General features: G+C 42.7%; 1 protein-coding gene across 2 annotated transcripts in view; it reads right to left on the bottom strand.

Moving 5' to 3' along the window:
- Nucleotides 1-25,938, bottom strand: part of sgsm2 (small G protein signaling modulator 2) — a 243,824-nt gene extending 217,886 nt beyond the window's left edge. For both annotated transcript variants that reach the window (XM_061718653.1, XM_061718654.1), the window contains exon 1: nt 25,736-25,938. In XM_061718653.1, the coding sequence (XP_061574637.1) occupies nt 25,736-25,783 (48 nt within the window). In that variant the 5' untranslated portion in view covers nt 25,784-25,938. The remainder of the gene's footprint in view (nt 1-25,735) is intronic.
- Nucleotides 25,939-27,066: the final 1,128 nt, after the last annotated feature.

Here is a 27,066-nt window from a genome sequence, read left to right as displayed (position 1 = left end):
CCTACAGCGGAAGTGATACTAGTAGCCGATTGGCCGATATGTGATCATCATCATTATCATCATCATCATCATCATCATCATCATCACCTTCTTCATCATCATCATCATCATCATCATCATCATCATCATCATCACCATCATCACCACCATCATCACCTTGATCATCTTCATCATCATCATCATCACCTTGATCACCTTCATCATCATCATCACCACCATCACCATCATCATCATCACCATCACCTTGATCACCTTCATCATCATCATCATCATCATCATCACCTTCATCATCATCACCACCATAATCATCATCATCACCTTCATCATCATCATCATCATCATCATCATCATCACCTTCATCATCATCATCATCACCACCACCATCATCACCACCACCATCATCACCACCATCATCATCATCATCTTCATCATCTTCATCATCATCATCACCTTGATCACCTTCATCATCATCATCACCACCATCACCATCATCATCATCATCATCATCACCATCACCTTCATCATCATCATCATCATCATCATCATCATCACCTTCATCATCATCACCACCATAATCATCATCATCACCTTCATCATCATCATCATCATCATCACCTTCATCATCATCATCATCTTCATCATCATCTTCATCACCATCACCATCATCATCACCATCCTCATCACCTTCATCATCATCATTATCACCACCATAATCATCATCATCATCATCATCACCTTCATCATCATCGTCGTCATCGTCGTCGTCACCACCACCCTCATCATCAGTCAAGTCAAATTGCACGCGCGAGGTCCCGTTCATCGCTGCTTGCAGCTTTAATTTATATTTATATATAACTATTTTAACATTTCTAAACACAAAAACACGAAAGTGTCCTTGATAATTCAATAATACAATAGGTTCATGTTAAGGACATCCGTTTTAATTAGTTCTCCTTCGATTATGACATGTTATTAATGCTCAGTAGGCACAGGAGGTTTGTTATGTATTGTTATGAGGCCTATTTCGTGTCTATTTTTGAACAGTTCACTTTGAGCTAGGAGGCTGAAATTTTAGACTCTGTATCAGGAGGTGACTTTAATCCACTGTGCAGATTTTCAGATCTGTGTGACCTTCGGAAGTGTCAAAGGTCACCGCGTCTGTTGCTTTTCGGGCTGCGAAGACTATTTTGTGTCTTTTTTTGCATAGTTCACTAACGCTTTGAGCTAAGAGGCTGAAATTCTAGACTTTGTATCAGGAGGGTTACTGTCATCCACTGTGCCGAGGTCCAGACCCATGCGACCTTCGGAAGTGCCAAAGGTCACCGTGTGTGGTGCCTTTTTCGGGCCTTTTTTGTGTGTTTTTTGAATAATTCACTAACGCTTTGAGCTGGGAGACTGGACCTCGCGCGTGCAATTTGACTTGACTGATGATGATGGTGGTGACGACGACGATGATGATGAAGGTGATGATGATGATGATGATGATGATGATTATGGTGGTGATAATGATGATGACGATGATGATGATGAAGGTGATGAGGATGGTGATGATGATGGTGATGATGAAGATGATGATGATGATGATGAAGGTGATGATGATGAAGATGATGATGATGAAGGTGATGATGATGATGAAGGTGATGATGATGATTATGGTGGTGATGTTGATGAGGTGATGGTGATGATGAAGGTGATCAAGGTGATGATGATGATGATGATGATGATGATGATGATGGTGATGATGATGAAGGTGATCAAGGTGATGATGATGAAGATGATGAAGATGATGATGATGATGATGATGATGATGATGATGATGATGATGATGATGATGATGATCACATATCGGCCAATCGGCTACTAGTATCACTTCCGCCGTAGGCTCTGCGTTGGTGTAACGCAGAACCATAAATCAGCCTGGAAGTTACACGTGTCATTTGTTGATGTTTTTTCCAGGATTCTGAGTTTGGCCATCGTCAATATTTTCTTGTATTTTACCTGTTTAATATTCTAAAGTCACACTTAAAAGTAACTCCACTTCTCTGTCACTCCAAACGAAAGACTCTCCTCCCGTCTTGGAAGTAAAGCCTGAATTATGGTCCGGCGTTAAATTGACGCAGAGCCTACGGCGTAGGGTACGCGGCGATGCGCGCCGTACGGTGTGCGTCGCAGTGTACCCTACGCCGTAGGCTCTGCGTTGGTGTAACGCGGAACCATAAATCAGCCTGGAAGTTACACGTGTCATTTGTTGATGTTTTTTTCCAGGATTCTGATTGGCTGGCATGATTCAATTTTAATTCAATTCAATTCAATTCAATTTTATTTATATAGCGTCTAATACAACAGATGTTGTCTCTAGACGCTTTCCAGAGATACAGAACATGAACATAAACATAAACATAAACATAAACATAAACATAAACATAAACATAAACCCCCGAGCAATTATTACATAAACAATGGCAGGTAAAAACTCCCTTAGTGGGAGAAAAGCCTTAAGCCAAACAGTGGCAAGGAAAAACTCCCCTTTAGGAGGGAAGAAACCTTGAGCAGGACCAGGCTCACAAGGGGGGACCCTCCTGCCGAAGGCCAGACTGGGGGAGTCAGGGACGTCGACAGCACACAGCAGGCAGGTGGAAGCAGCAGCGGGATGACCAGAGGTGGGGTGGGGGGCGTCAGCAGCACACAACAGTCATGTGGAAGCAGCAGCGGGATGACCAGAGGGGGGGGGGCGTCAGCAGCACACAACAGTCATGTGGAAGGAGTAGCGGGATGACCAGAGGGGGGGGGGGGGGGGGTGCAGGCAGGCGGAAGCAGCAACAGCAGACATCCACGTAGGCAGGTGGAAGAAGCAATGGGATGATCAGAGGGGGGGGGAGGGCCGGGAACACAGGCCAGAACGCAGCTCCTGAGGCTCCGGCCTGCAAACATACACAAAAGAGAAAAAAGGGGGGCCGGCACAAGAAACTACAGGAACGATGGACAAAAATGATAGCTATGAGATATTTACAATAAATAAAAATGGTAATGGAGAAGAGAGACAGGAAAAAGGAGAGGAGAAGAAGGGTGAGAGGCACCGCCCAGCGGATCATGTCGGTGCCCCCCTGCAGCATAAGCCTATAGCAGCATATCTACCGCGAAGCTATATTTGAGACTAACTATTATAGTTTTGTTCTATAGCTGCGACTATGACTACTGACTCTAACACACTAAAGTTTACACTACCTAGAGATTTACCAACACCAGCTAGAGGTTTACTAAACACTAACTATAAGCTTTACTAAACAGAAATGTTTTAAGTTTAGTTTTAAAGGTGGAGGTGGTGTCAGCCTCCTTAACCCAGATTGGAAGTTGGTTCCAAAGTAATGGTGCCTGATAGCAGAACGCCCGCCCTCCAAATCTACATTTAGATACTCTAGGAACTACGAGTAAACCTGCACCCTGGGAGCGGAGAGCTAGGCCAGGAACATAAGGCACTATCAAATCTTGTAAATACTGCGGAGCTAAGCCGTTTTGGGCTTTATATGCAAGTAATAAAATTTTAAATTGAATTCTGAATTTTACAGGTAGCCAATGGAGCAACGCTAACACTGGAGAGACGTGGTCTCTCCTGCTGATTCCTGTCAGTACTCATGCTGCTGCATTCTGGATCAGCTGGAGCCTATTCAGCAAATTACTTGGACATCCTGCTAACAACACATTACAGTAATCCAGTCTAGAAGATACAAACGCATGAACTAGTTTTTCTGCATCCCTCTGCGAGAGGATTTTCCTAATTTTTGCAATATTACGGAGATGGAAAAACGCTATTTTACAAACCTGATTAACATATGGTTTAAACGACAAATCCTGATCGAAAACAACACCAAGGTTTCTCACAGTTGCACTGGAAGCCATCGCAACACCATCTAATCCCTTCCTAAGATGCTCTGGACCAAGAATGATAACCTCTGTTTTATCTGAATTTAGAAGCAAGACATTTCTGGACATCCAGTCCTTGATGTCCCTAAGACATGCCTGAAGTTTAACTAACGGTTCTGTTTCATCCGGCTTCATAGACAAGTAGAGCTGCGTATCATCAGCATAACAATGAAAGTGTATGCCGTGATTCTGGATTATACTTCCCAAGGGCTGCATGTATAAACTAAACAAGATTGGCCCTAGCACTGAACCCTGCGGAACACCATAACAGACCCTCGACTGTTCTGAAGAAACCTCATGTACATGAACAAACTGGAACCTGTCAGATAGATATGATTTAAACCAACGTAGAGCTGTCCCTTTATTCCCAACAACATGCTCTAACCTGTGCAGTAAAATGCCATGATCAACAGTGTCAAAAGCAGCACTGAGGTCCAGTAGAACCAGTATGGACACTAGTCCCTTATCTGAGGCCATAAGAAGGTCATTCGTAACTCGAACCAGTGCTGTCTCTGTGCTATGATGCATTCTGAACCCTGACTGAAAGACTTCAAACAGATCATTTCTATACAAATATTCACATAACTGGCTTGAAACTGCCTTTTCCAGAATTTTAGATACAAATGGAAGGTTAGAAATTGGCCTATAATTAGCTAAGGTGTCTGAGTCAAGGGAAGGTTTTTTAAGTAAAGGTTTAATTACTGCCACTTTGAAAACCTGTGGTACATATCCTAAGCTTAGGGATAGGTTGATTTGGTCCAGTATTGTCACACCAATAAGAGAAAAAACATTTTTGAATAGTCGAGTCGGGATGGGGTCTAACATACATGTGGTTGACTTAGCTCTATTAACGAGTGAAGTCAGCTCAGGGAGGTCTATAGGATCAAAACAGTCTAGAGACAAGTCAGAGCCTAGGGAAGTCGCTAAAGCTGAAGAAACGCCCACAACCGGCTGGTTGATTTCTTCTCTAATTCTCGTGATTTTACTGTTAAAGAAGCTCATAAAGTCCTCACTACTGAGAGCTGCAGGAATACACGGCTCCACAGAGCTGTGACTCTTTGTCAGCCTGGCTACAGTGCTGAACAGAAAACGTGGGTTACTTTTGTTATCCTCTATCAACGTTGAATAATAAGCTGTTCTTGCTTTGCGAATGGCTTTTTTATATACTATTAGAATATCTTTCCATTCACGATAAGAGTCTACAGACTTACAAGAGTGCCACTTCCTTTCTATTTTACGCACGCTTTGTTTCAACATGCGAATATCTGAATTGTACCAGGGAGTTAAGCTCCTGTGGCTAGAAACCCTCCTTTTCAAAGGAGCAACTTCATCTAAAGCTGAGTGCAACAGATCAGCAGTGTTACTAACAAGAAAATCAACATCAACATCAGAGGTAGAACCCAGGTCACTGGCCTCTATTGCTTCAGTCGAGGCTTCACTATTTTCCACTGTCGCAAGATGAGCAATGGTCTCCTTAAATTTAGCAATAGCTTCATCAGGCAAACATCTGCTAAAATAATACCTCCTGCCCTGCACTTCAACATCAACAACATTCAATTCCAACGTTATTAAATAATGGTCGGATAAAAGGGAGTTAACAGGTGACACCAACAGACCATCAGTTTCAACACCGTAGGTGAGAACGAGATCGAGAGTATGACCAAAACAATGCGTCGGCCCGTCCACTTTTTGTGAGATACCCATTGATTCTAGAAGAGAATTGAAAGCTAATTTAAGATTATCGCTTTCAACATCCATATGAATATTAAAATCACCCACTATGATGAATTTATCTGTACTGATCAATAATCCAGAAAGGAAATCTGAAAATTCAGACAAAAACTCTAGATAAGCGCCAGCAGGGGGCCGATACACTACCACTAACACAACTGGCTTCTCTGATTTCCAGCTCGGAAATTTCAGACTAAGCGTGAGGCTTTCAAACGTATTATGATTGCACTTAGGTTCAATTTTTGTTTGGAGACTGGAGTTATAAATTGCTGCGACTCCTCCGCCCCGGCCCGTGTTTCTAGGAATGTGATGATTAAAGTAGCCGGGCGGAGTTGATTCATTCAAACTAACATACTCTTCATCCTGTAACCATGTTTCTGTTAAGCAGAAAACATCACTCCTGCTCTCTGTAATTATATCGTTTACTAACAGAGACTTGGAGCTTAACGATCGTATATTTAGTAGTCCGCATCTAATTTTTTGGTCTCTTATTGGTACCAAATGTGCATTGGTTTTAATTTTTACAAGATTATTTTGGTTAACGCCTCTATAACGCCGCACCTGGTGAACTAGTGGAGGGCGGGGAACTGCAACTACTTCTATTTTGCTAGGCACCTGGTTAGAGTTACCAGTTACATCATGTAATCTTATAGTTTTGTTGGCAGGCGTTGGTCCAGAGAAGTGTGTTAAACTACAGCTCTGCATCCTGGCCTGGACCCTGCGATGTCAGGGAGAGGGTCTAATGAAACAGGCCAAATTACTAGAGACAAGAGCAGCACCATCCCGGGTGGGATGAATGCCGTCTCTTCTAATCAGACCGGGCTTTCCCCAGAACGTTTCCCAATTGTCAATAAAGGCCACGTCGTTTTCTGAACACCACCGATACAACCAGCGACGGAGCGAGAGCATGCGACTAAACATGTCATCGCTGGTCAGATTGGGGAGGGGGCCAGAGAAACCTACGGAGTCCGACATGGTTTTAGCGAAGTTACACACCGAGACAATATTCATTCTGGTTACTTCCGACTGGCGAAGACGGGAGTCGTTAGCTCCGACATGGATGATAACTTTACCATATTTACGATTACCCTTTGCCAGTAGCTTCAAATTTGCTTCTATGTCGCCCGCTCTGGCCCCCGGGATACACCTAACTATGGTCTCTGGAGTCGGCTTCACATGTCTGACTATGGAGTCGCCAATCACCAGGGTCGGCTTCTCAACGGGTGTGTCGCTGAGTGGGGAAAATCGGTTAGACACGTGAAGCGGGTGGTGGTGTTCCGTGAGCCCTTTACTACGCTTCCCCCGAACCGTCACCCACCGGTCCTGACTGGCCGGCTGCTCGGGAGCTGCAGGGGAGCGGCTACCCTCAGCTGCTATGGGCCGGTCCGCCGCTAGCTTAGCCTGGTTAGCTGAGGAGGCTATCGGACTATGGTCAAATTGGCAGAACCGGACCTCTAACTGACTGAGCCTCGCCTCCAGCCCTGTAAATAAACTACATTTTAAGCACTTACCGTCTTCACTAAAGGAGGCAGAGGAATAACTAAACATTTCACACACTGAGCAGCAAAGAGGTGAAACGGTGGGAGACGGAGAGCCCATGCTAAGATGCTAACGGAGGCTAACGGACAGAAAATGTATTGGTGATTGGTGACAGTGAAAGTTACGGAAGAGAAAATGAGCGAGTGTTGAAATAAAGACAGTAATGTACCAGATATAGTGCTATTTTACCAGAAAACAGTCTAAGTTTAAGACAAAAAAGTCGGGAGAGATCTGTGCCTGCACGCCGTGCAGGAGCAACAGACCGCAACACCAGGAAGTGACGCGATGCGTGACGCAGTACGTTACCCAATCAGCAAGCACGCAAGAGCAAGCCTGGTCCAGGTTTCTTCCCTCCTAAAGGGGAGTGATGCTCTCAGCGTAAAACAACTCTTTCTTTCTCACAATCGGGGAAGGGAAAAACATGAAAATTGATGTGCAGGAAATTAACCCACTAATGTTGTGTAATTAACAAGGATACAGTGGTGTTTCTGCCTTAAGAAATGTTGCAGATATCATTGTGAAAATCGCTGTTAACGTCAAAACGGACAGTTCAACAGTGTGTGTGTGTTTTTTTTCTCTCGCAACGGAGCCACTCAACCTCTGCGCTCCGGGACCTCCCACTTTACAAATTAAGCACTGGGCCTGGCATATATTTTAATAACGGGGCCATGCAAGAGAATTGGTGGTTTTATTACTCAAAGGAAGTAAAACAAGCACATGGTTCATACATTTCTGTCAATAAGATCCATTAAATGAGGGTAAAATAACCGAAATATATTTCTTGCTATGAATATGATAAAATCTGATTTTCATGGCGAAACTATCTTAAAATATTGCAATTTAGACCGAGAATCAAAGAAATGACAGCAATTTTATTTTTCCTCCACAGCCGAAAACTTGAAAGTCACGTGACAGAATCGAAACCTAACGAAACCTATTAAAATGAATGGGCCACGGAACGCGTTCACATCTCACGTTTTAGGAGGGCAAATCATAACATTGGCCACGTTTTGCAATGTGGACCAACGTAGCCTGTACCACGTTTTCCTGTGAGACTGGGTTGCCATGTAACACTCCTTATTTTCACAGTGATTTGTGTTTAGGTGATGCATATTCCTGTGATTTGCAGACATAAGGAGAAGATAACTATTTTGAGCCTCACAGACATTGCAATGATTCATTTCTTTCCAAGGCCCACATTTATGGGTGACTGTGCAATTACTGGAAGAGGAAGCATTTAACCTAGATATTCAAGCTGATTCCTAACACTTAGTCAGGGAAGCTTAAGTAGAAGTCCTAATAAGAAAATATCTGTTAGAATTCACTCATGGTTTTGACTGAGACAGTTGATACCAACAGTTTGTCTTTGAGCATGATTTGTCAATCTTAGAGGAGATCTGTTCATTTTATGAGAACATCCAAAGCAGCATGAAGCTGAAATCCCATCTGCATCTGACAGCATTTAGAAATGGCAGGATGAAGACAAAAACCAAGTGTAGGATAACCGGCAGGTACACAGGATGCTTTACATAAGCACATGTCTGCCAAATACCAGACTACTCACTGAAGCGCAGCCAGCAACTTCTCTTAAAGCCATGTGCATTTATAAGACCTGCAGCTACTGCTTCACGTGTCCGTCATGTCCACACCAGCTCTACGTCTGTGCGTCCAGCCGAGTGCAGAGCAGCGTGTTGTTAATTGTGTGTCAGTACTGTACACCGTTTGGTATTAAAATACAATAACAGACGCCTGGACCAGCCCCGTTGCCTTCTTCTTAATTCAGAATTTAAATTAAATCTGATTTAAAATGAGTAAAAAATTACCATATAAACACCTAATTCCGAATTTAAATGGCCATTCCCGAATTAAACTGAATTCCGAAGTAAGTGGCTGGTTTATTCCGATTTTAAATAGAATAATTCTGCGATCATGTTTACACTCATTCCTGTTTAAATGAATTCCGGTCTTTCTTTCTGCTCGTTCCCTCTCCCGTCTGTCTCCATGACGCTTATATTCCACTGGGCTGGTTTTCCAAACAAAGTTTCAAAATGGCAGCAGCAGTAAACGCTGGTCAAGAGCAGAGAACATTTATTTAATAAATAGAAATCATTAAAAGAACAGATGGCACGAAAAAAAATTGTAAGCTTTTCAAAGTTGTAGCGGCTAAGTTAGTTTTTCTTCCGGTAGTTTAACTTCTGGTCCCCCCCCTATCCAATCAGAACCTTCCCAACCCCCAGACCTGTAGAGGAATTGGAGAAAGACCATCAAACATGTTTTCCATGTAAACCTCAATTCGGAATTACTATTTCCATGTAAACTCGACGGAAAATAGCTTAATTCGGAATTATTTAATTTTGAATAATTAATTCCGAATTAAAAAACATCATGTAACCGTGGCCAATTACTCCTGAAAAGACCAGCACACCATCTCAGGAGATACTGGTTAGGATTTTTAAAACCAACAAAGCTGCATAGACGCTGGTGGTACTTTTTGTGACAACTGTTAAGATTTTCTCTGCTTTGGAAATACATCTGCCATCATTCATGGCCACACATGAAAGCCTGATTCAATCCTCATATCTGTGATTAAAATTTGCGAAGACTGACCTATAAGATATACACTTACTCACCACTTTGTTAAATAATCTTGCTCATTGCATTTAGCCATGCAGTTATGGTCGAGGTGACCTGTTGAAGTTCAAACTGAGTAACAGAACAATGAAGAAAAGTTTAAGTGATTATGATGTAATTTGACTGGTGTGACATTTAGTCCCAGACAGGTTGGTCTGAGTATTTCAGAAAGTGATAATGTACTATGACTATGCTCTGAAAACACATATACAGAGTATGATGGAGCCGGGCGCGCGCCGGCGGACAGTGGAGTCGCGCTGTGGAGCCTGAATTATGGTTCCGCGTTAAATCGACGCAGAGCTACGCCATACGGCGCGCGTCGCCGTGTATCCTACGGCCTAGCTCTGGGTTGGTGTAACTCGGAACCATAAATCAGCCTTGAATCGCTGTGAGCCACACCAGCTCATCAGCACATCAGGAGGAGAGCTTAAAGAACAGGGCTGCGAATTGTTCATTGCTGGTTCGTTTTGTTAACTCTGTCAGCTTTGTTTGTTAGTTTGCTGGTGGTTTTTTTCTCCTTGTGATTTTTGAGTTATGTGAAGAAGTTCTGAGTTCCCTGTGAGGAAGGTTTTTTTGTTCCCTGTGGGAGTTTTTCTGTGTTTTTCTATTAAACTACGTCTCGTTTTGGCTAAAGTTTAACCTGGTTTGGTGTCGTGTGATTGGGTTCAGAGAGAACGACCCATAACACTCGTGTAGACGTGTTAAAGAGGTAAAGACAGATCTGTTTTCTTTATTGTTGTAATCTGTGCTTTGAATAAATCTGACATTGTTTATTATAAAACAGACTGATTTATTGCTTGTGTATATAAAAAATACATGAGAACAGGACCTTGAAAAAATAATCACATATTCAATCGCAATCGCAATATTGAAGAAAAAAATCGCAATTAGATTATTTTCAAAAATCCTTCAACCCTACTTTGGGGTGACGTAAAAATGCTACCGCAAAGTACTAACGTTGCAGCAGTTCGATTTAGCGTTAATACAACGTGTGTAATGTTACTTGTAACGTGATAAATTAACAATATAAACAATAGAGGGTTATATCGTACGGTAGACATCTTTATGTCACACTAAGATATATATCGTAATATCGCACAGCACTAAGTGCTAGCGTGAGCTCACTTTGCCAACTCACGCTTGCAGAATCTGGGAAACGAAGGAGCAAAGCCACGACAGAAAAACTGACAAACTCAATGGCAAAGTGGGTTGCTGCTGATTGCAGGACGATTTCAATCGTGGAAGATGATCAAGAAGGAATGGTGTCATGACCGAACCGTATTAGAACCACTCCCCCAGGCCAACGTGCACAGATGCACGACCAACTGAACAGGAAGATATTTTTTCTTTTGAATTTCATTTATGAAACACACTTCACCAATAAAAATGTGGATTTCAAATCTTCTCTTCCTAGTGTATTCAATTGATTAGTCATACACTGCAATTTGGCAATGTCCTAGAATTCAAATTCTTTATTTGGGGACCTTTAGCAGATATGAGATTAAAATGCAATTAATAAGATTAATTAATTATAAATCCTGTAATTAATTAGATTAATCTTTTTAATCGTCTGATAGCACTGATTTTAAGACAAAAACATTCTCTTTTTTTGAGTTCTCTGAAGTTACAGCTGCTCCGTTCCCCCCACTGGCCTGAAGTGGAGCCCAGGTGTAGGAGGCCAGAGAGCTGACAGGAAATGGACTACATCAGGTCATGTGACATGAGGGAGTGGGCTTAATGTCATAGCTATCATTTTTGTCCATCGTTCCTGTAGTTTCTTGTGCTGACCCCCTTTTTTCTCTTTTGTACATGTTTGCAGGCCGGAGCTTCAGGAGCTGCGTGCTGGCCTGCAGCCGCCCCCCCCCTCCTCTGGTTTATCTATTTGTTTATTTATTTTTTGTTTATTTAAAAATTAGTCTTCACCATGAGACTATTCTTCCTGGGGTCGACACATAGACATACAAAAGATTACAATAATACAACTCAAAAAGGGTGAAAAACAATCACTAGAATTCCTGAAATAAATTGAAACAAAAATAAAAGATTAAGTAACCAACCATCCACATCTTAAGTAACAATATTTGCTACTATCACCACTACTATCCACTTTTGAGCAAAATAGTTTGCAACGACTTTATAATTTATGATATACCCATACCTCTATTTATGGTAGTATAAATATACTACATATCATAATATACTAATACATTATAATATACTCATACTACTATACTATATATACACTCATAGCCTACAGTGATTTAGAATATATTTACTATTAAATTTATAATATACTTACAATTTGCACAATAATCACAATATATGCCTAGGACCGAGCATGACTTCCTTCTGAACCACAGCTGCTTCAGTCTCCTTTTAAAACTTGACACCTTGTTTATTGCAACGGGTCATCCCGCTGCTGCTTCCACCTGCCTGTGTGGATGTTTGCTGTGTGCTGCTGACGTCCCCGACTCCCCCAGTCTGGCCCTCGGCAGGAGGGTTCCCCCTTATGATCCAGGTCCTGGTCCAGGTTTCTTCCCTCCTAAAGGGGAGTTTTTCTTGCCACTGTTTGGCTTAAAAGGAACCCTGGCTATTAAGACATGTAGGTCTTAAAAGATAAATGTTGGTATCAATTATAACAATGTGATATAAAAAACCTTTTTGATGTCTTCGTTTTTATAAAATTTGAAAATATAATTTAACATGTAGGTCGCCATTGTTGTTTACATTCTGGGTAGTGACGTCAGACGGTGGCTCCTGCTAACCCCCGTCCACTGTTTGACACCCAGAAACAGATGAAAACACAGCTAAACAGGTGACGGCGCACCAGAAACACAGATCAAAACACAGCTAAACATTAAGGTGACGGCGCACCTACAAAAAAGTAAAAACAAAAAAAAAAAAAAAGTGCCGCACCATACAGCATGAACTATAAAAACACCATAAAACTCAGATAGACTAACCGACCACACGTTTCAACTAGCAGATAACCGATGCTACAATAAAAACCCCAGCCAGATCTGGTGTCATTAAATTAAATAAAGATGTTCTTGCCTATTTGAAGCGAAGTCTGCGCCTCCCGTTTCGTCAAAGTCCCGGGCCGGTCCCCTCAGCCTCTGGTCTGTCATCACCCAGCACCGATGCCGGTTTTAGGGGGGGGCAGGGGTGGGCTATGCCCACCCAAACGTGCATATTGCCCACCGGCGTCTCCATCCCGGCGGCGGCGAGAGCGGATGGCGGTGCGCTGCAGGCTCTAAAGCCCCGGCTACGCCGTCTACGCCGTAGGCTACGCCGGCTACGGCGTACCCTACGCCGTCTACGCCGTAGGCTACGCCGTCTACGCCGTAGGCTACGCCGGCTACGGCGTACCCTACGCCGTCTACGCCGTAGGCTACGCCGTCTACGCAGGAGCCTAATGCACTGGTAAGATGCGCACGACATTGATCATTTTTGCAGATCTCCCGTGCATCACAGAACTTTGATCCAGTTTGCATGAACCGAGACGTCTTATGGGCTCCCTCGTCAGCCTCCACGGCCGGGAGAGTGCTGCTCAACTATGTTTTAGATACCTGTCCCAGTTAAACTAACGCGGCTTATCTTCCCAGAGCCACCGCTCTACGTCATCGCCCCCAGAATGCATTGCGCAGGTAAAACATGGCGCCTCCCGCAGGTCAAAATATGTGATAAACATTGTAGATTTTTAAAGCAATTAGATTATTTTATGTGTTTCTAACAACATATTTTAGTATAAGAGAACAATTGTGGCTAATTAGGGACTACAAGTCTTAATAACCAGGGTTCCTTTTAAGACTTTTCTACTAGAGGAGTTTTTACCTGCCATGGTTTATGTAATAATTGCTTGGGGGTTCAGGTTCTTGGTCTCTGGAAAGCGCTAGCGACAACTTTTGTTGTATTAGACGCTATATAAATAAAATTGAATTGAATTGAATTGAAAATGGAATTAATGTTAGTTTCTGTTGGCTTTGTTAGGTTTTTCCCCTTTGTTTTACTTTGTGGGTTGATCAGCCACTATTTAAGTCCCCTTGTTTGGTACATTTGGGCAGGTATGTTGTTTGAGTTTATTTGACTTTTGTTACCCGTTATTTTGAATAGAGCTCTGTTACTTTAACCCTTTTTCAGACTCTCCTGTTTGTGATTTTGAGGTTTCAGTTTCCTTTTATTATTTTTGGGTTAAAATAAACTGCTTTTGGAGCTCAACGTGTACCTGCCTGTCCTTGGACTGCTCGGTCCATTACAGAAAGATAACATTAACACTCATCCACTCATTACAATCAAAGATATGCAGAAGACCATCTCCGATGGATGTGTAACCGAAAAATCTGGAGTAACAGTGTGATACCATCCTGTCAATATGGAATGAGGAGGCTGATGAACATCTCCGGCAGCTTGCTGAACCAATGCGATGATGAATTAAAGCCAATCTAAAGCCAAAAGTGGGTATAGCCTGGTAAAGGTGTGGTGTACTTAATAAAGAACAACCTTAGATCAAAGTCACACAACATAAAGAATGCTGGTTATGACATCCCCTCCCCCCTTGTTTGAGCACCAGGTAGATTTCTGGCTTGCAATTTTTAGCCTGACCTTTTGTCTCCAACATAAAGGTGGTAGATGCTCACTGGTTTTACTCTTATTCAGACTGACGTACAGGCAGAGAGGCACAACTTGCCACATTCAGTGTTAGAAACATCTGCACATGGTTTCCTCTGACATTTCAGCTGCAAGAAAAATCTTCCTATTTGCGGCGCTTATAAAAGGCAGTTTGAGGATTACAATGGGAGAGGGTAGAGGTTAAAAGAGTAATGATTTACTCCTGGATGGAGATGTGAAGCATTCACCAACAGCAACATTCAGCATCATTCATCATCATGAGCTGAGATTGCTGAAGACAGACTGCTGTATGTGTGGTACCGAAGATGCCCTGCTTTAATTATTTAAAGGATGACCTATTATGGCATCTAATACCTATTTTAAACAGGCCTTGAATGTCTTAAAAACAAGCTTTTGATTGTTTTTGCTAAATAAATTAGAAATTCAGCCTCTGAGCCATGTCTTTATCTTCCCATTCTCTAACCTCATTATCTATGCAGGATTCTGAGTGGGCGGGGCTATGATAATGAGGCTCTGTGCTGATTGGCTGCCTGAATGACGCGATACACCGCTACGAAAAAATGGCGGAAGCTCCGGCCGGCGGAGTTAGTTGTGGGCGTGGTTTCACGCATCGGAGGCCAACCTATGTAAACCGCATTTTCGTTACGTAACGACGGGAGCAGAATCTTATTGGCTCGTAGATCCACATCACACTGGACGGCTCATCCAGGCGGCTGTACAGACACTGCAGAATTTGGTTGCTTTCCTCCTTCTCTGAGTTGGCAGGCTGAGGGGAGACCACTTTATATATGTTAAAGCAAGAGAAAACCTGTTTTTCATAATAGGTCCCTTTTAAATGTAGCAGCACAGCTGCCTGCCTGCAGGGCTACATTTATCCATCAGTAGGTGGCTCCTGTGATTTGTTTTACAATGAAAAGGGTGTGGTGTAAATGTTCTCCATGGTGTGAATCTGAGCTACAAATAAATTTAAAGGAATCTATTTTTTTTCTTCTTGTTATCAAGTTATTGCAATTTCCTGAAGACTTCATAAAATGTCTGACTTTTTGTAATACCACAGGAATGCAGTACAATAACTCCGCTTTCAAACACTTGTTTACAGCTCTGTTCACAGCAGCTAGTTTTATAATTATATTCCAATTCAGTTCAGTCTGCTGTAATCCAGTAATAATTTAATTAATTCCATTGAGTCCAATTAAAATTAATGTAATACCAGTTCATTTGAAAATAAAAGTGTCTAAATCAAAACAGTGTCCCAGGATATATTTCTATAGATGGAATGCGCATGACGTCACAGATGCATCTTCACAGCGGGTTACGCCCACTGAGTGTCAGAAAGACTGAGGGCCAAATCCACAAAAGGATTGCGCGGCTTTTGCGGCCGCTAAACCGGTGCAAATGAGACAAAAAGAGAGCGTCTAATTCACAAAGAACCCGCAAAGGGCGAATTTCTCCACAAACTGCGCTGCCAAGCAAATAGTGGCAGTCTGCGCCGGTGCCATTTGCATGCATGTAAATAAGGTAATACGCGCAAAATTGCCCCCTTTCTATGCAAATAAGCCTCATTGCAAAAAGCGCCTAATTCACAAAGGCCAGGGCTATTTGCCACACGCAAAAATAGTGGAGCAAATACCGTCTTTCAGAAGCGTGTATTAAACTGCGCGCAAACTCCTCACTCCCCGTCTCTCTGTTTCTCTCTCTCTTCAATGTCATTCAAGCCTGTGTGATACTGAATGATATTAAAGGTGAAATCTACAGTCAGACATGACTGTACACACTCAGATCAAGTGGGGTTGTGAACTTATCTCGGATTTAAAAATAAAAATAACAGGAGCTCAGGATTCATCCATACATAAGGGGCTGCTTTATTACAAACAATTCCACCATATAAACATATAAATCTAGAATGTGTGTGTTTAACAGCTTAATAATGTCATCACATATCACAACATATATCAGACTTATAATAAAATAGCGCTGATCGTGTCCCTGTGAAGCTCAGCGTCAGTCAGGACTCTCAGCTGCTGCTGCAGATGCAGCCGCGGTGAGTGGGCTGCCAGCCGTCCCTTGAAATACGGAATTGTTACGTAATTGGGAATTAGAATTCATATAAAACAGTTATTTCCGTATTTCACAATCGTCCCATGCGCGTCTGTCACATACGCACACACTAGTTAAGCCTAATTATGCCTAAATAATGGTCCGCGTTAAATCGACGCAGAGCCTACGCCGTAGGGTTACGCCGTAGGGTACGTGGCGACGCGCACTGTACGGTGCGCCAGCCCGTACAGTGCTCTGCGTCGATTTAACGCGGAACCATAAATCATCCTTGAGCAGCACGGAGGGAGGAGGGAGGAGGGGGAGCGGGGCTCTTCGCACAGTGTCCTGATGATTTGTAATACAGGCTGAGCCTACCGTTAGTTCTTTAACTGTAAAAAAGCTGGGGGGGACAAAAGCATGAGTTTGAAAAGTGGGGGGGCATGTCCCCCCTGTTCCCAGTGGAAATTGCGCCCTTGCGCCTCACGGCGTTTTATTTTCACTCGCTTTATTTTTTATTTCTGCAGTTTTCATTATGGACCAATGTGTGTGCAGAAATATGGAGAACACTGGAAACAGCTCCGCTCACTTACTCAGACAAGTGCAAATTGCACTCAGCCGCAAAACTTTATGGGCGTGTTTGCTCCGGTATATCATTAGAGCAAAATATTTTGTGAATAGGACCTTAAAGCGGGGCAAATTGCGGGCGCAAATGCGGCGCAATTCACAGCGCTATTTGCGGGCGCAATCTATTCTTTGTGGATTTACCCCTGAGTGTCAGAAAGACTGAGTGTCAGAAAGACTGAGTGTCAGAAAGACTGAGTGTCAGAAAGACTGAGTGGCAGAAAGACTGAGTGGCAGAAAGACTGAGTGTCAGAAAGACTGAGTGTCAGAAAGACTGAGTGTCAGAAAGACTGAGTGTCAGAAAGACTGAGTGTCAGAAAGACTGAGTGGCAGAAAGACTGAGTGGCAGCCTAAACTTTCAGTTTGAGCAACTGGAAAACATCTAAAATGGGAAAGAGCTGTTGTGTGATCGACTGTACTCATAGATTTAGCAAGAAATCAGAGTTATCGTTTTACAGACTGCTGAAAAATAAGCTTAATAGAGACAAATGGATCGCTGTAATTCACAGAAACAACTGGATTCCAGGCACCGAAACGTGGATTTGCGATTCCCATTTTGTATCAGGTAATGTTGGATTTTTGGGTAGCTAACGTTAAACGGTCAAATCATAAAGTTCGGTGTCCTCATCACTTTAATTTCTACAACAAATCCTGCCTTGAAGTCGGACCAAGCGTCAAGACTTTTGTATCTTCAAGCTTTGCTTCGTGTATTTCCCCGGCGTAGAAATTAAGTACATATAAATATCAGGAAACTGGATTTGTGGCCAAATATTAATGTCCATGGACCACTGGTTCTTGGTAACTGTACCAAATATTAATGTCCATGGACCACTGGTTCTTGGGGTAACTGTACCAAATATTAATGTCCATGGACCACTGGTTCTTGGTAACTGTACCAACTGTTATCCCGTCTTCTCCACTAGTTGCAGCTGTTTTTACCACTCAGTGTGAGTAAGGGGGCTGGTCCAGTGGGGAAGTGACTTCAATGCAGACCCTCTATAGAATACAAGAAGGGGTCCACCCTGGACAGGTCGCTAGTCCATCGCAGGGTCAGATATATGCATGCTCACACTCACACCTACGGGCGATTTAGAATCGTCAATTAACCTTACATGCATGTTTTTGGACTGTGGGAGGAAGCCAGCAAACCCAAAAGTAACCCACGCAAGCACGGGGAGAACATGCAAACTCCACACAGAAAGACCCCTGCTGGGCACAGGAGTTGAACCAGGAACCTTCTTGCTGTGAGACAACAGTAGGCACATTTCCACCAGAAGGAGTTCAGGGTAAATCTGCCAGACAGGAAACCTCCACCGTGGCCAATCATCTCCTCCAGCCGGCGTGTTTCCATTACACTGTAGCGCCACACAAGAACCTTTGACTGAAAAATAGCACCGCTGACCACAAAGTGGTGGTAATGCGCAGTTATTTCTTTTCTTTTTTTTTTAAACATATAGGCCTTAGCCTAACATGCATGTCATTGACTACGTTTACGTGCAGTCAAAATTCGGGTTATTGCTAATATGTTATTGTTACTGAAACATTGGGAATATTCCGTTTACATGGTAATTAATCATTCAGGATATCTGGATCAAACCAGCGACGCACGGAGAACATCATGACGCAATTCCCGTCATTTCTGCTTCTTCTTCCTGTATCCAAATTCAAAACAAATGCTGCTTCGCGCAATTTTTCGCTCACCTTCTTTTAAATATCGCTATCCCGGTACTTTCTACCGTCTACAAATGCAGAAATGTTCATATCCTTCATTCCATTTATGAAGTGATTAGTCTCCTCCTGGTCTTGTTTCTCCGTGTTTATAAGAACTTCCTGGACTCAAAAGACCAGGGGCCTTATGTACTAAGAGTGCGTACGCCACTTTCAACGCTCACGGTCGGATGTACAAAGAATGACGTCATGAACGTAGAAAGCTGCGGTCCTTCACTCACAGATTAAGGCTGGTTCACGCACTTTTCTGAGGTTTTGTCCGTTGGCGACACTCACTGGTGATGCAGTGAAGAGCAGAATATGAAGAAACGTAACGTCAACAATAAGTTTACGACCACGTGAAGGACATGACAGTCCCCACATCACCAGATAAATTACACAAGAGTGGAGCTGCAACAATCTCACAATCAACCACAAGATCTGAACAAACAACTAAAGGAGCTCAACGATGGAACCTGCACATCCTGATGGAGCTTTGGCTCCGTTAGAGGAACCTGCTGATGATCAGATCACACCGACCTGCTGGTCCAGGACTAAGACTGGACCATCAGCTGGTTTAGTCTGGATCTGCTGGTCCAGGACTAAGACTGGACCATCAGCTGGTTTAGTCTGGATCTGCTGGTCCAAGACTAAGACTGAACCATCAGCTGGTTTAGTCTGGACCTGCTGGTCCAGGACTAAGACTGGACCATCAGCTGGTTTAGTCTGGATCTGCTGGTCCAGGACTAAGACTGGACCATCAGCTGGTTTAGTCTGGACCTGCTGGTCCAGGACTAAGACTGGACCATCAGCTGGTTTGGTCTGGACCTTGCTGGTCCAGGACTAAGACTGGACCATCAGCTGGTTTAGTCTGGATCTGCTGGTCCAGGACTAAGACTGGACCATCAGCTGGTTTAGTCTGGACCTGCTGGTCCAGGACTAAGACTGGACCATCAGCTGGTTTAGTCTGGATCTGCTGGTCCAGGACTAAGACTGGACCATCAGCTGGTTCAGGTACCAAGAGGATCCTCCTGGATCTCTGTCCTGAACTGGACCAGCTGCTCCGGTTCAGACCAACATGATCTTTCAGCTGGAGCTGCTACAGGTCGGACATATCCGTCGTCATGACGACCGTATGGGACAAGTACTGGAGATTAAAGCCAGATCTTAAAACATCCCATAACTGTGTCTGGACAGAAAAACATTAAAATACATTTTGCAGCGAAATACCGGTTCTGTAAAGATGTCTTAAATAAAAAAAAGGTGTCACGGAAAGGTTGGTATGAACTGATGTGATTCAGTATGAAATAAGTTTTTATTGAATGTTTAGGCAACTTTCAGAGTCTGATATGGGGTCAGCTGCAGGTTCTGCAGGATCCAGAAAGTGTTTCTCCCGTGATGGACCGGTGTTGTGCCAAAAAGTGATTGCCTGCCAGAATCTGATTTCTTCTGATTTGTGGCCGCGGGAGCGCGCACAGCAGCCCGTTGAGCGAGAGCGCTACAACGTCAGATTTTCAGATTATGAGACTCAAGAATGAGATCAAGTCATATTTAGGCAGAAACAACCTTTCATTAACTGTATTTGGCCTTCAATCAATATTTGGCAGGTGAAAAGACCCATTTTCAGGGGAGAAATCAGATTCTGGCAGGCAATCACTCTTTGGCACGACATCTACCAGTCTCTCCTCCTGCGGATGAAACACTCCGAGTTACAGCAATTTTGCTCTTTATTTCTCACGTTTGCACCTCGATAATCCCGTCGGCACAAATTGTCTTTATTTCTGCAGCAGAGGAATCAGATCGTAATGCTTCATGTTTTAAATTGTATATTGTTCACGTTGTTATACTTATGAGAGAGGTGATCGCGGACATCCATAATGTGTAAGACTCAATAAACGTGTACATTGGTCTTAATCCGTTAGTATATAATATGCATGACAATAAAGCAGAACGAGGAGCCGTTTTTCATCCACCAAAAATTCTGGTGTCGGTTCTTAAAATACAAACAAGAAAAGCAGAGTGTAATGATGCACTAACGCTGCCCATAAACATTAACAAACCCGTACGATCATAATAAAACCACAACTCTTCACCGAACGCAACGCAAAGCAAAGAACACCATAATGTAGGTGTCAAACTGAATCCCAGAAGGACCGGTGTCCTGCATGTTTTAGAGGTTTCACTGCTTTAACACACCTGATTCTAATTAATCATCGTCACCAACTTGTCATCAAAGTCTGGATAGTTCTGTTGATGACACAGTCACTTGTATCATGGTGCAATGAAGCAGGGAAACATCTAAAACCTGCAGGGACACCGGCCCTCGAGGACTGGAGTCCGACACCCAGCTCAGAACCGATGTTTTCTTTTTTTATTTGTTTTACCTGTTTTTGCACATTTCTTGTTAGGATGAGCGGTTTTTAATGGATAATTATCTTCATTATCATATTCAAACATATATTTGAGGGAGGAGACAAGGCGGAGTATTGTGCTCCCGCATGTGCGCTCAAATCCACGCTGATTGGGATGTACAGAGAAACCTGCGTGGATTTGGGCGTACGCACAGCTTTGTACATATGAATTTTTGCGTTCTTGTTAATTCCACGCACGGATTCAAGTTGAAATCCACGCACTCTTAGTACATGAGGCCCCAGGATTCCTTGCGAACAGAACATGTGCAGAAAACAAATTCCTGTTCCGTTTGATGGGGATATTCCGTTTGGTGTTTACATGACCAAATATTCGGGTTTTAAAAGGAGTAACCCAGGGGTCATATTCAGGTTTTTAAAAACCCCAATATGAGCAATTTCGGGTTATTCAAAGGGGTTATTGGTGTTTACATGGCCGTGCAAATTTGGGTTATTGCCAATATTCGGGTTTTAAAAGAGTTATTGATGCTGGAAACGCAGTCATAGTCCGTAGCGGAATATATCAGAGCCTGCCCGGGGGACGGGGCTTATGACCGGGCCCTTGCATCCTGGAGCCAGTTAAATAGTGCTAACATTGTCTCCTGTTCGTCCGGACCACTTCACTTTTGGAGGCTCATCCCTTTTCAAGCTGCTTTTAGTTTCATTCTGACACCATGTTACGTTACTCTAAGCTTAACTATCTTAAAATAACGAGATAGAGAGAGTGACTTGCTGTTAACCGTTTACTTCAACGTCAATTCAATTCAATTCAATTTTATTTATATAGCGTCTAATACAACAGATGTTGTCTCTAGACGCTTTCCAGAGATCCAGAACATGAACATAAACCCCCGAGCAATTATTACATAAAGACTAAGGTAAAAACTCCCATAGTGGGAGAAAAGCCTTAAGCCAAACAGTGGCAAGAAAAACTCCCCTTTAGGAGGGAAGAAACCTTGACCAGGACCTGGATCATAAGGGGGGGCCCTCCTGCTGAGGGCCAGACTGGGGGGGTCGGGGACGTCAGCAGCACACAGCAGGGAGGTGGAACAGCGGGATGACCAGAGGGGGGGGGGGGGGGGCGCAGGCAGGTGGAAGCAGCAGCGGGATGACCAGAGGGGGTCGCAGGCAGGTGGAACTGTAGGATTTCAGGTTGGATTAACTTTACACAACAACATAGTCCAACAAACCAATAAAACAAAATACATTTCAGACACAAATTCAAGGCATTTGTAGGAGTTCAACAGCACGGAGCCTCCAGATCACTCTGAAATCACCACCTGACATCCACTTCAACTAATCACAGTAGTGTAGGAAAATTGGCACGGCGGCCCGTAAATTCACACACAAGTAAAAATTCAATTTGAAGTATTGTGGCCTCCTCACCACTACTTGAAGGTACTCGACGAGCCTTGCGCTCCGTGAACTTGCCCGGGGGCCTGGGGATGAAATGCTGCTAACAACGTCAGGTTCATCTCCCACAGGAGGAATTCAATTCAATTCAATTCAATTTTATTTATATAGCTTCTAATACAACAGATGTTGTCTCTAGACGCTTTCCAGAGATCCAGAACATGAACATAAACCCCCGAGCAATTATTACATAAACAATGGCAGGTAAAAACTCCCATAGTGGGAGAAAAACCTTAAGCCAAACAGTGGCAAGAAAAACTCCCCTTTAGGAGGAAGAAACCTGGACCAGGACCTGGATCATAAGGGGGTAGAAACCTGGACCAGGACCTGGATCTTAAGGGGGGTAGAAACCTGGACCAGGACCTGGATCATAAGGGGGTAGAAACCTGGACCAGGACCTGGATCATAAGGGGGGTAGAAACCTGGACCAGGACCTGGATCATAAGGGGGGTAGAAACCTGGACCAGGACCTGGATCATAAGGGGGGTAGAAACCTGGACCAGGACCTGGATCATAAGGGGGGACCCTCCTGCTGGAGGACAGACTGGGGGGTCGGGGACGTCAGCAGCACACAGCAGGCAGGTGGAAGCAGCAACGGGAGGATTAAGGCAAACAAAATATGCGCCTAGCTTGGACAATTTGGCTTTTTCTTGCTCCCTTTTTCTTTTTCTTTGCGTTTTATCCCTCCACTTTTGTGTTTCTAACTCAACTTCTTAGGCTGTAGGATTACTGCGCTCTGTTGACAAAGTGATCGATGAGGACGTATGACGTTGATAGAATACAAATACATAGAGATTCACTTGCAATTTTTGTTTTAATGTTACAGTAACTGTGAGTGTGAAAATCTCAGCATAACATGCACAATGCTTTATACCTAATATGAATCAAGTGGTGCCACAAAAAATAAATAAATAAAAATCTCCTGGGGCGGCGGGGCCTGTGGCCTGCGGCCAGGGGGAGTACCGCCCCCCCTGAAGCCCTGCCCGTGGTCATAGCGATTGAGATTAAGAAAACCCCCGCCGGACCTCTGTATTTGTGTAAAATGACAGCAAGACCTAAACCGACTCGTCGGTCTATCCATGGTTTTTTTCATGAACTCTCTAACTGCAGCGAATGAAGTCGTAACAAAATGTCTCTGCTCCAAATGCTTAAATGATTTTTGGTCACATGATTTAAGTTCATGTGAGAGGGCTGAACTTAATTTCCTGCTTTTAAAATACCTAATTAGCAGAGACCACCCACCAGGTAGAACCTGTAGGCAAGAAAACGTCCCTCTCCTTCTTCAGGGCTGTTTTTGGCCCCGTAAAGGTTCCTGAAGGTCCCGGTATTTAGCCCGGAAATACCAGAAATATCTACCAGGAAGTAGTGGAAACACGCCTTGTGCTAACCACTAAGACACCGTGCTGCCATATATATCAAATATGTAAAACAATGATTTAATATTGTCCATATATTCAGGGCCCCCTTAGCCACTAGCTGATCCCAAACTCCAAGATCAGCCTCAATACAGATTATGATGAGAAATGAAATGGCCTGTCTTCAGTACACTAGCGGTATTTCATTTATTCTTTCATAATTGCAAGAGTATAAAGACACCATTTCTAAGTTTTCTCTCGTAACTTTGGGAGAAATTACGAAGTAAATACCCCCCCCCCCCAAAAAAATGTATTTTCCCTCTATGTCGCCGATATGGTGTTTAGCCAGTTCATGCTGAATTTGAACTTATCCTGCGTTTGAAACATATAAAGAGATGGACAGTTTGCCATCTTTTTTTCAACCGGCAACTTCCACATTAAAATAAGCATATTTACAGCCTGGTACATTAAATAGTTTTGGCTTCATAACTTCATTCACATCCATGCCAACTGTATGGGAGGTGATGTATTATTTATTTATATATATATATATATATATATATATATATATATATATATATATATATATATATATATATATATATATAAATAATATAATAATAATAATTTATATATAATTTTATATTATATATAAATAATATTTAAAAAATCTCACTACAAGCAAACTTGAAAACTTGAGAGAGCGGGGAGTAGAATTCAAGACAGGATTATCCAGTTAGAATAGAATAGAATAGAATAGAATAGAATAGAATAGAATAGAATAGAATAGAATAGATTAAACTTCATTAATCCCCCAGAGGGGAAATTCACTTGTGCAGCAGCAAACATACACACGCTCGACAATTTTTATAAAATATACACAAAAGTACGAAAAGGTATAAAAAAGTACCGGGTATATACTAAAAAGAATAACCAATTAATTCGCTAAGTAATTAAATAGAGCAATATAAAAAAGAGCAATGTACAAAAGAAGTATACCAAACCTGAAAAATGAATGACAAAAATACCAGTGATGCATTTAGAGAGAGAAAGTCATTGCACTTTTAAACTGTAATTGTGGAGTGACATAAGCCATTACTTGAAGAGAAAGCAATTTACAAAAATGCTGACCATAAAATATTATAAGTCAACTTTTCTGGTCTGAAGATTTGCACCGCTTTTTGTCCCCCTTACTCAGAATTAGCTAAATAATAAAAAATAAAATAATCTTCTATACAGTAGCCACGTTTGTTGATATCAGCAGCTGACTTTTTTCCCCCTCCAACTTTATTTATAAGCAGCTGATTTATCTGCCCCCTGGTGGATGTGTTGCTTGGCAACCAAGCGACTGCAAATGATGCATAGAAGCGTATGGATTAGAGATGGAAACAGCGTTTGGAACAGACGGATGTATGACCTGGATCATAAAGTAAATGTAAATAAATTAAAGGGTTTGAACCCTCCATCCCACAATCACACTGCAGTTTTACAGAATCTTGTATAAAAAAACCCCAAACGGGTAGAATCAACCCTAGATATATAAACTACATTATGTTACAGTTCAACTACCTCCTTTTTTGTTCTTTTGTTTTATTTAAGGCAATATGGTCCTTAAAAAAAAGCAGACAAGCCGTGAAATACACCTGTCGGCAGAAGTAGAAATGCAACAGTTTCCAGGTGAATAATGTCATCCTTCCATCTGTTGCGGGTGTGAGAGCGTGAGGCCGCGGAGCCGCATCTTACCTCCCGCTTCACCGTCCACAGTAACCTCTCCTTGTGATCCTCCTCCATGTCCGTCTGTCCCTCCGTCCGTCAGTGCGTCCGTCAGTGCGTCAGTCCGCGGGTCTAGACAACAGGTCCGGGTCCAGAAGCATCCAGAACCCAGAACCAGAACCTCTCCGCTCCTTTATCCCGGTCGCTTCCCTTATTCCTGCCCAGCTGGACGGTGACGGTGACGCAGCTGAGCGGCTGGATGGCGTCGTGTCTGAGATCCGCCTTCCTTTCCTTCCTTCCTTCCTCCCGGTGTCTGTCGAGTTCTGCTGCGCCGTCGAAAAATGCTACCGCCGCAGAAACCTAGTCTGCAGGACTGTACAGGAAAAATAGAATATTGTGATTTTCTGTAATGCAATTGCAAAAACAAAAATGTCATACATTCTGGATTCATTACAAATCAACTGAAATATTGCAAGCCTTTTATTATTTTAATATTGCTGATTATGGTTTACATTTTAAGATTAAGATTCCCAGAATATTCTAATTTTTTTGAGATAGGATATTTGAGTTTTCTTAAACTGTAAACCATGATCAGCAATATTAAAATAATAAAAGGCTTGCAATATTTCAGTTGATTTGTAATGAATCCAGAATTTATGACATTTTTGCATTACAGAAAATAAAGGACTTTATCACAATATTCTAATTTTCTGAGACAGTCCTGTATCTATGGATTTTTGCTATCCTATCAAAAAATGCTACCTAATGGTTTTCTACCTTTGTAGAGCTACAAATTGTACTGTTTTACTCCTTAGCCCACGTCTTTTCCCCCCCGAGTGGTCCTTGTCGCTTGCCAGGCCGTCATCGTTATTGTAAATAAGAATGTGTTCTTAATGACCTGCCTGGTTAAATAAAGGCGGATGACTGAATGAATATCAAATAAAGCGATATAATTGTTTTTTTTCTCTGTATCGTATAATGTTCACAAAGTGTAATGCAATTCATGTCATGGGTCGTGTATTTTGAAGGATCAAATACTCAACATCCCAATTTATCCATTTAAATCAATATTTCAAGGGTAGCATAATTTGATAGTCCAGTAACATCATATCAAATAATGCTCCCGACACTTAATGCGTGGACTGAAGGGATGCAAAAAATTATGGGCGTGGCAATCAAACTTTGAAAATGAACTGTGCGCGTGCGCAGAACAAAGTAGCAGATCTCGACGGGTAGCAAGGATCGACAGAACTCTGGCGTTGATCAATGGAGGAGGAAGAAGGAAGAGAAAAAGAGAAAATGAGAGAGCTGCCCCCCCTCCCTGCAGCATCTCAGCATCCCACACATCAACCTGTAGAGCC

Source organism: Cololabis saira, chromosome 4 (assembly GCF_033807715.1).
Source record: "Cololabis saira isolate AMF1-May2022 chromosome 4, fColSai1.1, whole genome shotgun sequence".
Lineage (NCBI taxonomy): Eukaryota > Metazoa > Chordata > Actinopteri > Beloniformes > Belonidae > Cololabis > Cololabis saira.
The sequence above is the reverse complement of the archived record's forward strand: the minus strand, read 5'-3'. Positions and strand labels throughout refer to the sequence as shown.